The sequence below is a fragment of the Sus scrofa genome, chromosome 13, assembly GCF_054392235.1.
Source record: "Sus scrofa isolate SSC_HxYL_T2T_F1_AM1 chromosome 13, Sscrofa_HxYL_maternal_Yorkshire_Landrace_v2.0, whole genome shotgun sequence".
NCBI lineage: Eukaryota > Metazoa > Chordata > Mammalia > Artiodactyla > Suidae > Sus > Sus scrofa.
Window position 1 is genome coordinate 84,592,231 of NC_139395.1, and position 14,074 is coordinate 84,606,304.

At 42.9% G+C, this 14,074-nt stretch overlaps 1 protein-coding gene across 5 annotated transcripts in view; it reads right to left on the bottom strand.

Moving 5' to 3' along the window:
• Window positions 1–14,074, bottom strand: part of C13H3orf20 (chromosome 13 C3orf20 homolog) — a 127,277-nt gene that overhangs the window by 41,683 nt on the left and 71,520 nt on the right. For 2 of the 5 annotated variants that reach the window (XM_084989525.1, XM_084989524.1), the window contains exon 10: window positions 5,399–5,530. The exons of the other annotated variants lie outside the window; for them this stretch is intronic. In XM_084989525.1, the coding sequence (XP_084845651.1) occupies window positions 5,399–5,530 (132 nt within the window). The remainder of the gene's footprint in view (window positions 1–5,398; window positions 5,531–14,074) is intronic. 5 annotated transcript variants of the gene reach the window in all.

Genomic DNA, 14,074 nt, shown 5'->3' on the forward strand with positions numbered 1-14,074 from the left:
CACCTCAACCTGCACATCCACTCCTTCCTGTCCTTCCTGTCCTGGGTCCTAAGTCCTGGCCACTTTTACTTTCATCAGGCCCCTGAAGGCAAGATCCATCTGCTGCCTTTTTTTTTTTTTCTTTTGTTGTTGTTTTAGGGCTGCATCCGAGGCATATGGATGTTCCTAGGCTAGGTAGGGGTCAAATGAGAGATGTAGCTGCCAGCCTACACCACAGCCACAGCAACCCTAGATTCAAACCACATCTGTGACCTACACCCAGCTCACAGCAATGCCGGATCCTTAACGCACTGAATGAGGCCAGGGATTGAACCCACATCCTCATGGATATTACTCAGGTTCATTATTGCTGAGCCATGACGGAACTCCAAGATCCAAGCTCTCTTTATGGCCTTCCTCACACAGAGGGGGTGTGAAATAATTTTTCTTCTGCAGAATTGAAGCCTTAGGTAGAGAGAGCAGGGTAGGCAGTAGACAGATTTTCAGAATTATGAGGAAGTCAGCCACATGTCTCTTTTTGCCCTGCAGGCAGGACTTCTGAAAAGGATGCCCCAATTAATAGCTAAGTCTCAACCATTCTTCCAACTGTTGGCCCCAGCCTCTGGGCTGATTTTATTTATCTGTAATTTATACCCAAGACTGCTTCCAAAAAGGATTTGAGGCAGCACTGGGCTAATAAAGCATTTAAATTGAGGCATTTCCTCGCTTCCAAGGTGCTGCCTTGATAGAAATATTTAGTGAGGAGCTTGGCTGCAGGGCCATAATAGCTGGAACTGTCATTCTGCCTGTCACTCTGATGGCTGGTTCCTTTTGGGGTGATGGGTATCCGGGGAAAGCATTTAACAAGTTTCCAGTGTGACAGGGAGTGTGAGAGAGGAGGCCACCCTAACCCTTACCCACCAGCTTTCCTAGACTGCCATGGATTTGCTGTTGGGTTACAACCAGCTCCAAACACACACACGCAGACACAGACACAAACACAGACAGTGGAACTGAATGGATTTTTAAAGTCCCAGGAGAGGAGTGTGGGAAAGCTGGGTGAGCCTTTAATATCACTGCACATATGAGGAAACAGTCCAAACAAGGGAAAGGATGCCCAAGGCCTGAGACCCCCTGCTAGCTGAAGCTCTTTGCCAGCCTCCTGACTCAACAACACTTCCTGGGGGTGAAGGGGGGCGGTCCTTGTAGCTCTCAAAGTTCAAGAATCTAAAGACAGTTCTCTGAGCCTTGGGATTTCATGTGAAAATATTCCGAGATGTTTAGCCTGGAAGCTTAGGGTCAACATTTGGAAATCCCATAACCTACAGTAAGTAGATATTTCTTTATTTGTTGTTTATCTAGTTAGAAGTTTGTACTATAAAGCAAACCTCCGTGCATTCTCAAACAGAAGGGATATAACCATATGCTTTGGGGCAAGTCAGTCTCCTTGGTGAACACTGACGACTCTCCTCTAGGATGTGGTAGTTTTCAGAAGCTATCAATGTCCTTGTCTGTTTACCTCTATACCAAAAGTCCCCAAAGTGGTCAGGCTTTCTGAGTTACAATGTTCTTTTTCATTAATGTCCAGCCTCCTTCCACACTGTCAAACTGCCTCTGTGAGCTTCCCTTAATAGGGACTCCACCTCCTAGAGCCCCACTGATCAGGAGAAATATAATGTGAGCTGCATGTGTAGTTTTAAATGTTTCTAAAGTCATGTTAAAAAAACATCATCAAAAGGTGAAACTAACTCTAACATATTTGTTTATTTCAACACATCAAAAATATGGTAACTGCAAATATAATCAAAATAAATGATCACTAAGAAATCTACATTCTGGGAGCTCCCATTGTGGCACAGTGGTTAATGAATCTGACTAGGAACCATGAGGCTGCAGGTTTGATCCCTGGCCTTGCTCAGTGGGTTAAGGATCCAGCATTGCCATAAGCTGTGGTGTAGGTCACAGTCATGACTTGGATCCTGCATTGCTGTGGCTGTGGTGTAGGCCAGGCCAGCAGCTACAGCTCCAATTAGACGCCTAGCCTGGGAACCTCCATATGCTGCGGGTGCGGCCCTAAAAAGATAAAAGACAAAAAAAAAAAAAAAAAAAAAAAAAAAAGAAGAAGAAGAAGAAAGAAAATGGAATGTAGATTTCTATGTCTTTTGTCTTTTCTAGGGCCTCACCCGCAGCATATGGAGGTTCCCAGGCTAGGGGGTCTAATTGGAGCTGTAGCCGCTGGCCTGGCCTACACCACAGCCACAGCAACACGGGATCCAAGCCATGTCTGGGACCTACACCACAGCTTACAGCAATGCCGGATCCTTAACCCACTGAGCGAGGTCAGGGATTGAACCGGCAACCTCATCGTTCCTAGTTGGATGCGTTTCTGCTGCGCCATGACGGGAACTCCTACATTCTCTTTTCATACTAAGTCTTTGAAATGCAGCGTATGTTCCCACTTCCAGCCTATCTCCATCTGAAATTGTCACATTTCAAGTGCTCAATAGTCATCTGTGACTCATGGCTACCATACTGGACAGCTCAGCTCTAAAGCTCTGATCCCAGATGTGAATGACTGAGGCTTGCCTAGGTCTAGGGGACATGTTTAGTACAGGGACACAGAGTGATTTCTTTCAGCTGCTCATGGGGATCTTCAACTATTTATGTTCTAGTTCTTAGCCATGTTCCAAATTTCAGAGATTACCAAACAAGGGGTTGCCAGAAAAATAAAGCATTACTGCAATTTTATGGGAACAAAATTTTTTCTATTATCTATTGCCTTTGATAAGAAAAGTAAATGCACGTTTTTAAATACAGTCTAAAAAGGTCCTAAAGAATATATACAAGTGATTTCATATATCCTGTGTACTTAATCACCCAACTATGACTTTTAGAGTAAGAGCATGGAACCAAATGGGCAGAACAGACTCATTAATCAGCACAGCCAGGCATCTCAGTCCAGATGGACTCAAAATTCTGGAGTTGTTTTTGCTCACTGAAGAGGACAGCCTGAGTTTCCTGGGTGCTCAATGAGACCCCTTTAAGAAGCACTCTCTCCCCAAACCCCAGCACCTCCCACAGCGCCCCTCTCTCTGGCACACCATGCCAGTCAAACGGGGTCACAACCCATGTTGATGCTTTTGACCCTTCCATTAGACTGAGAGTATTTCAGAGACTAGAGGGAGTGAGGCTTCTTCCACTACATTCCCAACAGCCAACCTGGCACACAACAAGTGCTAATACACATTTACAGAATTAGTTAATGAATTATTGAAGTTGAAACGCTGCTGAAATAAAAGAGCGGTAGAAAAAACAGGTGCAATGCTTCCGTCCAGGAGAAACACAGGTGTTCTGCCTTGTTCAGATAACATGGGTCTCCAACAAAAGCCTGCCTCTCATGTCCCCGTGACAAGGAGGACATGGGGCTTCCTGTTCCTATGGGCTCTGTCAGCCCTGCAGGTCTGTGAGCCTGATGGCATGTGGTGGCAAATGTCCTCACAGCACAAGGGTCTCCCTCTGGGGGATAACAATGTATCACCCAAACTTGGATACTTCTGAGGGTGAAAGGGATGCTACTAGCAATTCCTGGACTAATAAATGTAAACCAAGACCAGCTATTGGAAAACTGGGAAGTGTGGTCCTCCTGTTCCTGCTCCAAGGAGGCTTCCTGAATGAGCCAATCCCAATGAGTGCCTCATGTGGAATGCAAGTGACCAGAGCTACCAAGAAGCCCTTGGCTACCCCAGTCTCATGGGGAACATGAACTGTTCTCCTCTGGACTAAAACCCTCAGGGATCAGGGATTTTGTCCCCTTTGTCCTCTCCATATCTTTCCACAATGTTGACTCTGGACCAGGCACACAGTAGGATCCACAAAGACCCAGCAAATGAAGAACTAGGTTTCCAGACTCTGCTATTTTCTCATCTAACCCATTAGCAAGTATTTCATTTGAAGCAGTCCTTGTGCTGGGCCCTGGGGGAACAGACATCAGTAGCAACTGCAGGGAATTCCCAGTTTGGTAGAGGATGCTGGCCTGTTAATAAAGCTGTGCTGGAATGAAGGACAGTTGTGGCTGGGAGGGCCGAGCAGGGAGACAGGTAGACATGGGACAGGAAAGGGGTTGGTGGGGAGGGTCATCAAAACACGGGCAGTTATTCTGTCCTTCATCATCTCTCCCTCTTCTGGTCACAGCACCATGATTTTCCTTTAGGAAAACACTCCTGCCTCATCATTTGCACACTTGGGGCTGACGGCACCCCTTGGCTTCTGGCAGCCTGGCCAGTGAGATCAACACACACTCCTGGCCACAGAGAATATTTCAGGCATGGGCAGCAGATGGAGCCAATGATGTTGGTGTTGGCACTTCTATCGGAACACTTAGAAAAAAGAAGCCCTCTTTCTCTTGGGGAGACTAAAGCTGGTAGAACAGTGAGCCCAGAGATGCTCATGACCATCTTGTCACCCTAAGGGAGGAACTCCTTGTGAATAAAACCAGTAAAGAGAAAGGTAGAGCCAAGAGGTGAAGATCTGGTGGAATCATTTAAGGACCTGGATCCAGCCATGATTGAAGCTGCATATCTACAGACTTACTTTTCAGTTTACTGAGCCAATACAGTCTCTGCATGCTCAAGCTAGTCTGAATTGGATTATGTCACAACAGAAAGACTCTTGAGAGAAGTTTCATGGACAAGGTGGTACTAAGGTCAGACCATGAATGATGAGTCGGAGTCCATTAGGTAGAGAAAAAAAGTAGGGCTTTATATGGGGTGGGGGAAGTAGAAAGAGAAAAGGTATTAAGATATGAAGGGACAACCACATTAAGATGACCTGGGGGAGTTTCCGTCATGGTGCAGCAGAAACGAATCTGACTAGGAACCATGAAGTTGCAGGTTTGATCCCTGCCTTGCTTAGTGGGTTAAGGATCTGGTGTTGCCATGAGTTGTGACGTAGGTCCCAGACATGGCTTGGATCCTGCATTGCTGTGACTGTGGTGTAGTCTGGCAGCTGTGGCTCTGATTTGACCCCTAGCCTGGGAACCTCCATATGCCACAGGTGTGGCCCTAAAAAGCAAAAAAAAAAAAAAAAAAAAAAAAAAGAAAGAAAGAAAGAAAAATGCCCTGGGGAGTTCCTATTGTGGCTCAGAGGTTTAAGAACTTGACTAATCCAGGAGGATGCCAGTTCATTCCCTGGCCTCACTCAGTGGGTTAAAGGACCCAGCATTGCCATAAGCTGCAGTATAGGTCACAGATATGACTCAGATCTGCGTTGCTGTGGCTATGGCTGTGGCATAGGCTGGAAGCTACAGCTCCTATTCACCCCCTACCCCAGGAACTTTGATATGCTGCAGGTGTAGCCCTAAAAAAATGACCAAAAAAAATGCCCTGGGGTCAGGCCTGGGTAACTGGTCTATGTGCCTTACCCGTTTATCGTGAGATGTCCCATGGGGACAGTTGTTGGCCGATATGGGGAGTGTTACTGTCTCATTCAAGGAGGTGAAGGTGACCATGATGGAATCCTGCCCTAGCACCGTCAGCTTCATTTGCTCATTCACCTGTGGATGAAGAAACCGGTACTCAGTGGACCCCTGTTCCTGTTGTCCACCTATCCCTTCCTGACTCATCACAAAGCACAGAATCCCTTTGGCTTGGAGCTGAGGGAGCTATACAATCTTTCTGTTATTATGTTAGAATTTACTTTTATGGAGAAGACATAAGAATTCCAGTTTATCTTTGGGGGAGAATCAGTGGAACAAGTAATGATGGTTGCTTATCCCTGCCCTTTCCCTTTCCAATCCAAACTTGGAACCACCTGTGAAGGAGACATGGGGATCGAACTGGTGTTGGTTCTGGTAGAGCCAAACAGTAATGCACCTTGGGTAAGAGCCAACATGGTCCCTGAATCTGACAATATGTCTCCCCAGGCCCCAGGTCTGACTAGGAGTCTTTCTCTACAGCTTGCAGGGCTCCTTGGCAGGGGCACCAGAGCTTACCCTTCTGCAGGTGGGCAGTCAGATGCCAAAGGGAAAGTGAGCCAGGGCCAAGCCACACATTCTTGGTCCCCTCTCCTGTAGTCAACAAATGTGTCACTACTCTTCCCCTAAGGAGGAGCCACCCTTCCCCATCACTTCCCAAAGGGTGGGATTTCCTAGGTAGCAAGTAGGCTGCCCTTATAGCAACTCATTCCTTGTTGAGAACTCTGTGGTCTTGGGTGAGTCTCAATCCTGCTCCTTGTTAGCAAGCGACTGGACCTCTCTGAAGCTCCTAATCTTCAATACGAAAGAGTCAAAAGGCTAGTATTAGATTCAAATGAGAGAAAGACTATGGAAGTGGCTTCCTAAACCACAAAGGGCCACACCAAACACAAACGGATATTATCAGGATGTGGCAGAGCAATGCACATGTAAGCCCTGGACAGTTCGAATGTGCAAAGAATGAATTATGCACCATGGCCCCACTAGGGGCCTGGGTGTCTGCAGCTCTACAGCTGTGTGGCGAAGTCTCCTCAGTCTTGACACCCCAATCTACAAGCACCCCAGGACTCCTCAGAAGTAAGAAAGCACTCTCCATCTTCATTCCTTCCTTTTCCATCTACAATTCCACTTGGTCCAAAGGTCCAGCTCAACTTCCTTACCATTGAGCTCCTTCCTCATTCTCTGCAGTCTGGATGCTAATCCCCTTCCATACCCTGAAAACATCTGATTCATGACCATCTCCCTGCCAAGTCTGTGACATCTTGAAACCTGTAGGTCACTTTCACTTAAGAGAGACACTACTGGCTCCTGCTCTCCTTCTAGAGAATACAGAACAGCTGTGAGCTGTGGTTGGAAGCTCAAGTGCTATGGTTGGACAGGTTCCCACTGACCAGCTGGGCACATCAGGCAGGTTGCTTACCTACTCTGAGCCTGAAGACAGTAACAGAATCTTCCTCTGAGGGCAATGAACAGATTTCACAGAAAAAATAAGCAAAGGGCTTAGCTTGGTAGAGCTGTTTTTAATTATCTTGCTCCCTTGGCGTTTTTTTGTTTGTTTGTTTGTTTTTTCTTCTTCCCTCTTCCTGGTGTCCCAAAGATGGTGCTCTACAAACTCAGGCAGTGGTTATCTTCTGGGAGTTCATGAGCCAGTTCATGTATCCATCGTGCCCAATCTTTCTTAGTAATGAGGATCCCTATCACAACAGGGATATGCTCCACTGAGCCCAGTCAGCACATCTAAAACCACATGGGTCTCTGAGCCTCTCAGAAACTACTTTGTTCCACCCAGACACACACAATCCATAAGGATCATTCCTCCTCCTCTCGTTTCTCCTCTATAGCCCATTTCTGAATGCCACCGATTTCTTTTACTGAAATGGCCCCTGTAAAAAATATTATTACTACCCTTCTTTATGTCAGGTCTGACTAGTAACTCCTTAACTAGTCTTTCTACTAGCCCATCCACTGACCTTTCCTTTTCTGGTTGACCTTCCACACAAATGCTGGCCAAGCATGCCAGCCCTCAGCTTAAAAAACAACCAGCTAGGAGTTCCCGTTGTGGCGCAGTGGTTAACAAATCCGACTAGGAACCATGAGGCTGAGGGTTCAATCCCTCGCCTTGCTCAGTGGGTTAAGGATCCGGCGTTGCCATGAACTGTGGTGTAGGTTGCAGACATGGCTCGGATCCTGAGTTGTGGTGGTGTAGGCCGATGGCTACAGCTCCAATTAGACCCATAGCCTGGGAACCTCCATATGCCATGGGAGTGGCCCTAGAAAAGGGCAAAAAGACAAAAAAAAAACAAAACCCAGCTGGTTATACACCCAATATAGGTGAGTCAGCTCCCAACAAACTGATCCTCCCACAGAACCTGAAAAAAATACATAAAACATCTACTCAAATGCTCAGAAGAATAAGAAAAAGCAGACAGATTCTTTTTTGAGGGTCAGCACCTGCAGCATGTGGAAGTTCCCAGGCCAGGGACTGAACCCCCACCACAGAAGCAACCCAAGCCACACTGGTGACAATGCTGAGTCCTTAACCCACTGCTCCACTGCAGGAACTCTCAAAAGCAGACAGATTTTGAAGAGTTAAGACTTAAAAGGACCAAGACAGCATGAATTCTTTCAGCACCAAAGAACCAAATGACCAAACATGGAGCAAACTACAGTCACAGAAAAGTAAGGTGAGAATTCCAAAAGGGACAGGGAAATAGAATCAACAGTCCACAATTTTAGCTGATCACTGAACCATGTGTGAGCAGTGTAGATGTAAGGCAGCTTACTCCCAGGGGAATAAAAAACTGAACTGAGATTTCAGCTGCTGTCCCACTGTGAGTGGGACAAAATTTGTGGTATAAAGCTAACCATATCTACTGCCTGTTAAAACAGAAACATAAGGAGTTCCTGTTGTGGCCACAGTGGAAATGAATCCAACTACTCAGTATGAGGTTGCAGGTTTGATTCCTGGCCTCCCTTAGTGGGTTAAGGATTTGGCGTTGCTGTGAGCTGTGGTGTAGGCCACAGACAAGGCTCAGATCCTGAGTTGCTGTGGCTGTGGCACAGGCCAACAGTTACAGCTCTGATTTGAACCCCAGCCTGGAAACTGCCATATGCCATGGGTGCAGCCTTAAGAAGCAAAAAAAAAAAAAAAAAAAAAGAAAGAAAGAAAGAAAGAAAAACAGAAATATACACTCTGAAATATATAAGATTTCAGAGACTTCACAACATCTATAATGTCAGCAATCCAAAATTATCCAACATGTGGGAGATGGGATTAAGACGGTGGAACAGAAAGCCTGAGCTCACCTTCTCTCATAAAAACAACAAAATTACAACCAAATGCTGAACAACTGTCAACCAAATGAACTGGAAACTTAAAAAGATATCCCACTCCAGAAGACAAAGAGGAGGCCACATCAAGATGGTAGGAGGGGTGATTACAGGATATAAGCAATCCCATACCTGCCAGGCAGGCAGTCCACAGACTGGAAAGTAACTGTATCACAGAGACTAACTTACAGGAGTGAGAGTTGTGAGCCCAACATCAGGTCCCCATGCCTGGGGATCTGGCCTTGAAAGAAAGAGCCCCCAGAGCATCTGGCATTGAAGGCCAGTGGGGCTTGTGTGCAGGAGCTCCATGGGACTGGGAGAAACAGAGATCCTATTTTTGAAAGACATACACAGGCTTTCACGTGCACTGGGTCCCAGGGCAAAGCAGAAGCTCCATAGGAATCTAGGTCAGACCTGACTGCAGTTCTTGGAGTATCTCCTGGGAAAAGAGGGGGTTACTGTGGCTTGTTGTTGGGAAAGGACGTTGGAGGCAAAGCACTGGGGAATATTCATCAGCATGTGTTCCTCTAGAGGTGGCCATTTTGGGAAACTCTGGCCCCACCCATCAGTGCTGAGAAGCCCCAGGGCAAACAATAATCCAGGTGGGATCACAGCCCCACCCATAAGTAAACAGGCTGCCTAAAGCTCCCCCAGGCACACAGCTGCCTCTAATCTCACCCAGAGACGAAATCTCACCCACCAGAGGGACAGGAATCAGCTCCACCTACCAGTAGGCAGGCACCAGTCCCTCCCATCAGAAAGCCTACAAGTCCCTGTACCAACTTCAGCCACAAAGGGGGTTAGACATCAGAAGTAAGAGAGGTACAACTCTACTGTGTGCGAACAGGTCACCACACCAAACACCTATAAAAATGAAAAGGCGGAGAACTACAACTCAGAAAAGGGAGCAAGAAAAAACCCCAGTAAAACAGCTAAGTGATCTGGAGATTATCAGCCTCCAGCAAAGAGATTTTAGACTGATAATGCTGAACATGATGCAAGATGTTGGAAATAAACTGGAGGCAAAGACTGATAACTTACAGCAAACCCTGAGCAAAAAAATGTAAGATTTAAAACTTATGCAAGGAGACATGAAAAATATAACAACTAAAATAAAAAATTCATTAGAGGCAAACAATAGCAGAATACAGAGGCAGAAGAACGAATAAGCAAGATGGAAAACAGACTAGTGGAAATCACTGAGGCAGAAAGAAAAGAGAAAAAAGATTGAAAAGAAATGACAGCAGTCTAAGAGAACTCTAGGACAATTTTAAACCCACCACCATCAGTATTACATGGGTGCGGGAAGGAGAAGAGAGAGAGAAAAGGACAGAAAAAATATTTTTAAATATAATAGTCGAAAACTTCCCTAACATGGGAAAGGAACCACTCACTCAAATCCAGGAAGCGCAACGAGTACCATATAAAATAAACCCAAGGAGGAACACCCTGCGACACATATTAATCAAACTGACAAAAATTTAAGACAGAGAAAATACTGAAAGCAGCTAGGGAAAAGAAACAAATAATATACACAAGAACCCTGATAAGGTTATTGTCAGATTTTTCAGCAGAATCTCTGCAGGCCAGAGGGAGTGGCACCATATACTTAACATGATGAAAGAAAAAAAACCTCCAATCAAGATTACTTTACCCAGCAAGGTTCTCATTCAGATGTGAAGGAGAAATCAAAAGCTTCACAGATAAGCAAAAGCTAAGAGAATTCAGCACTACGAAACCAGCTTTACAACAAATATTAAAGGAACTTCTCTAGGCAGAAAAGAAAGGTCACAACTAGAAACAAAAATACCACAAAGGACAAGGCTCACCAGCAAAGGTATATATACAGTAAAGATAGGAAATCATCCATACACGAATATGCTACCAAAATCAGAAATCATGAGGAGAGGAGAGTACAAATGCAGGACACTGGAGATGCATTGCAATTAAGAGACCAAAAACTTAAAACAATCTCACCTATATATATAGACTCCTATATCAAAACTTCAGGGTAACTGCAAACCAAAAATCTACAATTGATACACAAACAAATATGAAAAATCAACTCAAATACAACACTAAAGATAGTCATTAAACCAGAAGAGGGGAGAACAAGAAGGGAAGAAAAAAGAGCAACAAAACCAAATCCAAAGCAATTAATAAAATGGCAATATGAACATACATATCAATAATTACCTTAAATGTTAATGGACTAAACACCCCAACTGAATGGATACAAAAACAAGATCCATATACATGCTGTCTTTGAGAGATCCACTTCAATCTAGGGACACATACAAATTGAAAGTGAGAGGATGTTATGATGATCATTGTACAACTATAAATGTAATAAATTCATTGAGTAATAAAATAAAAAATTGAGAGGATGAAAGAAAATATGCCATGCAAATGGAAATCAAAAGAAAGTTGAAGTAGTGATACTCATTTGAGACAAAATAGACCCTAAAATAAAGAATGTTACAAGAGACAATTATGGACATTATGTAATGATCAAAGGATCAATCCAAGAAGAAGATAGAACAATTATAAATATATATGCACCCAACATAGGATCACCACTATATATAAGGCAACTGTAACGACCTTAAAAGGACATATCTACAATAACACAATAATAATGGGGGAATTTAACACCCCACTTACAGCAATGGACAGATCATCCAGACAGAAAATCAATATGCAAACACAGGCCCTGAATGAAGCATTGGCCAGATGGACTTAATAGATATTTACAGGACATTTCATCCAAAAGCAACAGAATACACATTCTTTTCAAGGGCACAAAGAACATTCTCTAGGATTGATCACATTCTGGGCCACAAATCAAGCCTCAGTAACTTTAAGAAAATTGAAATCACATCAATCATCCTTTTTGACCACAATGTTATATGACTAGAAATCAACAATAAGAAAAAAACTGCAAAAAAACACAAACAATATACCACTAAATAACCAATGGATCACTGAAGAAATCAAAGAGGAAATTAAAAAATACCTAGAAGCAAATGATAATAAAGATACAACACTCCAAAACCTATGGGATACAGCAAAAGCAGTTCTAAGAGGAAAGTTTATAGCAATACAAACCTACCTCAGGAAACAAGAAAAAGCTCAAATGAACAACTTAACTATACATCTAAAGCATACAGAGATAGAAGAACAGACAAGACCTAAAGTTAGCAGTAGGAAAGAAATCATAAAGATCAGAGCAGAAATCAATGAAGTAGAAATGAAGAAAACCATAGAAAAGATCAATGAAATGAATAGCTGGCTCTTTGAAAAGATCAACAAAATTGATAAATCCTTAGCCAGACTTATCAAGCAAAAAAGAGAGAGGACTCAAATAAAAAATTAGAAATGAAAAAGGAGGAGTTACAATGGACATAACAGAAGTACAAAGGATCAGAAGAGACTACTACATGCAACTATATGCCAATAAAATGGAAAACCTAGAAGAAATAGACAAATTTCTTAGCACATTTCTTAGAAAAGTTCAACCTTCCAAGACTAAACCAAGATAAAATAGAAAAGATGAGTGGACCAATCGCAAGTACTAAAATTGAAACTGTGATTTAAAAACTTCCAACACACAAAAGCCCAGGACCAGATGGCTTCACAGGCAAATTCTATCAAACATTTAGAAAAGAGCTAACACCTATCCTTCTGAAAATATTCCAAAAAATTACAGAGGAAGGAACACTCCCAAACTCATTCTATGAGGCCATCATCACCCTGATACCAAAACCAGACAAAAATACCACAAATAAAATTACAGGCCAATTTCGCTGATGAACATAGATGCAAAAATCCTCAACAAAATACTAGCAAACCCAAATCCAACAATTCATTAAAAGGATTGTACATCATGATCAAGTGGGATTTATCCCAGGGATGCAAGGGTTCTTCAGTATCTGCAAATCAATCAGTGTGGTACACCACATTAACAAACTGAAGAATAAAAACCATATGATCTTCTCAATAGATGCAGAAAAAGCCTTTGACAAAATCCAACACCCATTTCTGATAAAAAACCCTTCAGAAAGTGGGCATAGAGGAAACTTACCTCAACATAATAAAGGCCATATATGACAACCCACAGCAAACATCATTCTCAATGGTGAAAAGATGAAAGAATTCCCGCTGAGATCAGGAACAAGACAAGGGTGTCCACTCTCATCACTACTACTCAACATAGTTTTAGAAGTCCTAGCCACAGCAATCAGAGAAGAAAGAGAAATAAAAGGAATCCAACTTGGAAAGGAAGAAATAAAACTATCACTATTTGCAGATGACATGATACTATACCTAGAGAATCCTAAAGACTACCAGAAAACTGTTAGAGCTCATCCATGAATTTGGCAAAGTCGCAGGATACAAAATTAATGCACATAAATTGACTGCATTTCTGTACACTAACAACGAAAGATCAGAAAGAGAAATTAGGGAAGCAGTCCCATTTACCATCGCATCAAAAAGAATAGAATACTTAGGAATAAACCTACTTAAAGAGACAAAAGACCTGGACTCTGAAAATTGTAAGACACTGATGAAAGAAATCAAGGATGACACCAACATATGGAAAGACACATCATGCTCTTGGATTAGAAGAGTCAATATTATCAAAATGACCATACTACACAAGGCAATCTATAGATTAAATGCAATCACTATCAAATTACCAAGGACATTTTTCACAGAACTTGAACAAAAGATTTTTTTAAATTTTTTTAAGATTTTTTTTCCCACTGTACAGCAAGGGGATCAAGTTATCCTTACATGTATACATTACAATTACATTTTTTCCCCACCCTTTTGAACAAAAGATTTTAAAGTTTGTTTGGAAGCACAAAAGACACGGAATAGCCAAAGATATTCTTAAAAAGAAAAATGGAGCTGGAGGAATCAGGCTCCCTGACTTCAGATTATACTACAAAGCTACCATCATCAAAACTGTATGGTACTGGCACAAAGACAGAAATATAGATTAGTGGAACAGGATAGAAAGCCCAGAATTAAACCCACACACCTACAGTCAACTCATCTATGATAAAGGAGGCAAGAATAGACAATGGAGAAAAGACAGCCTGTTCAATAAGTTGTGCTGGGAAAACTGGACAGCTACATGTAAAAGAATGAAGTTAGAACTCTTCCTAACACCACAAAAAAAATAAACCCAAAATGGATTAAAGACATAAATATAAGACCAGATACTATAATACTCTTAGATGAAAACATAGGCCAAAAACTCTCCGACATAAACCCCAGCAATATCTT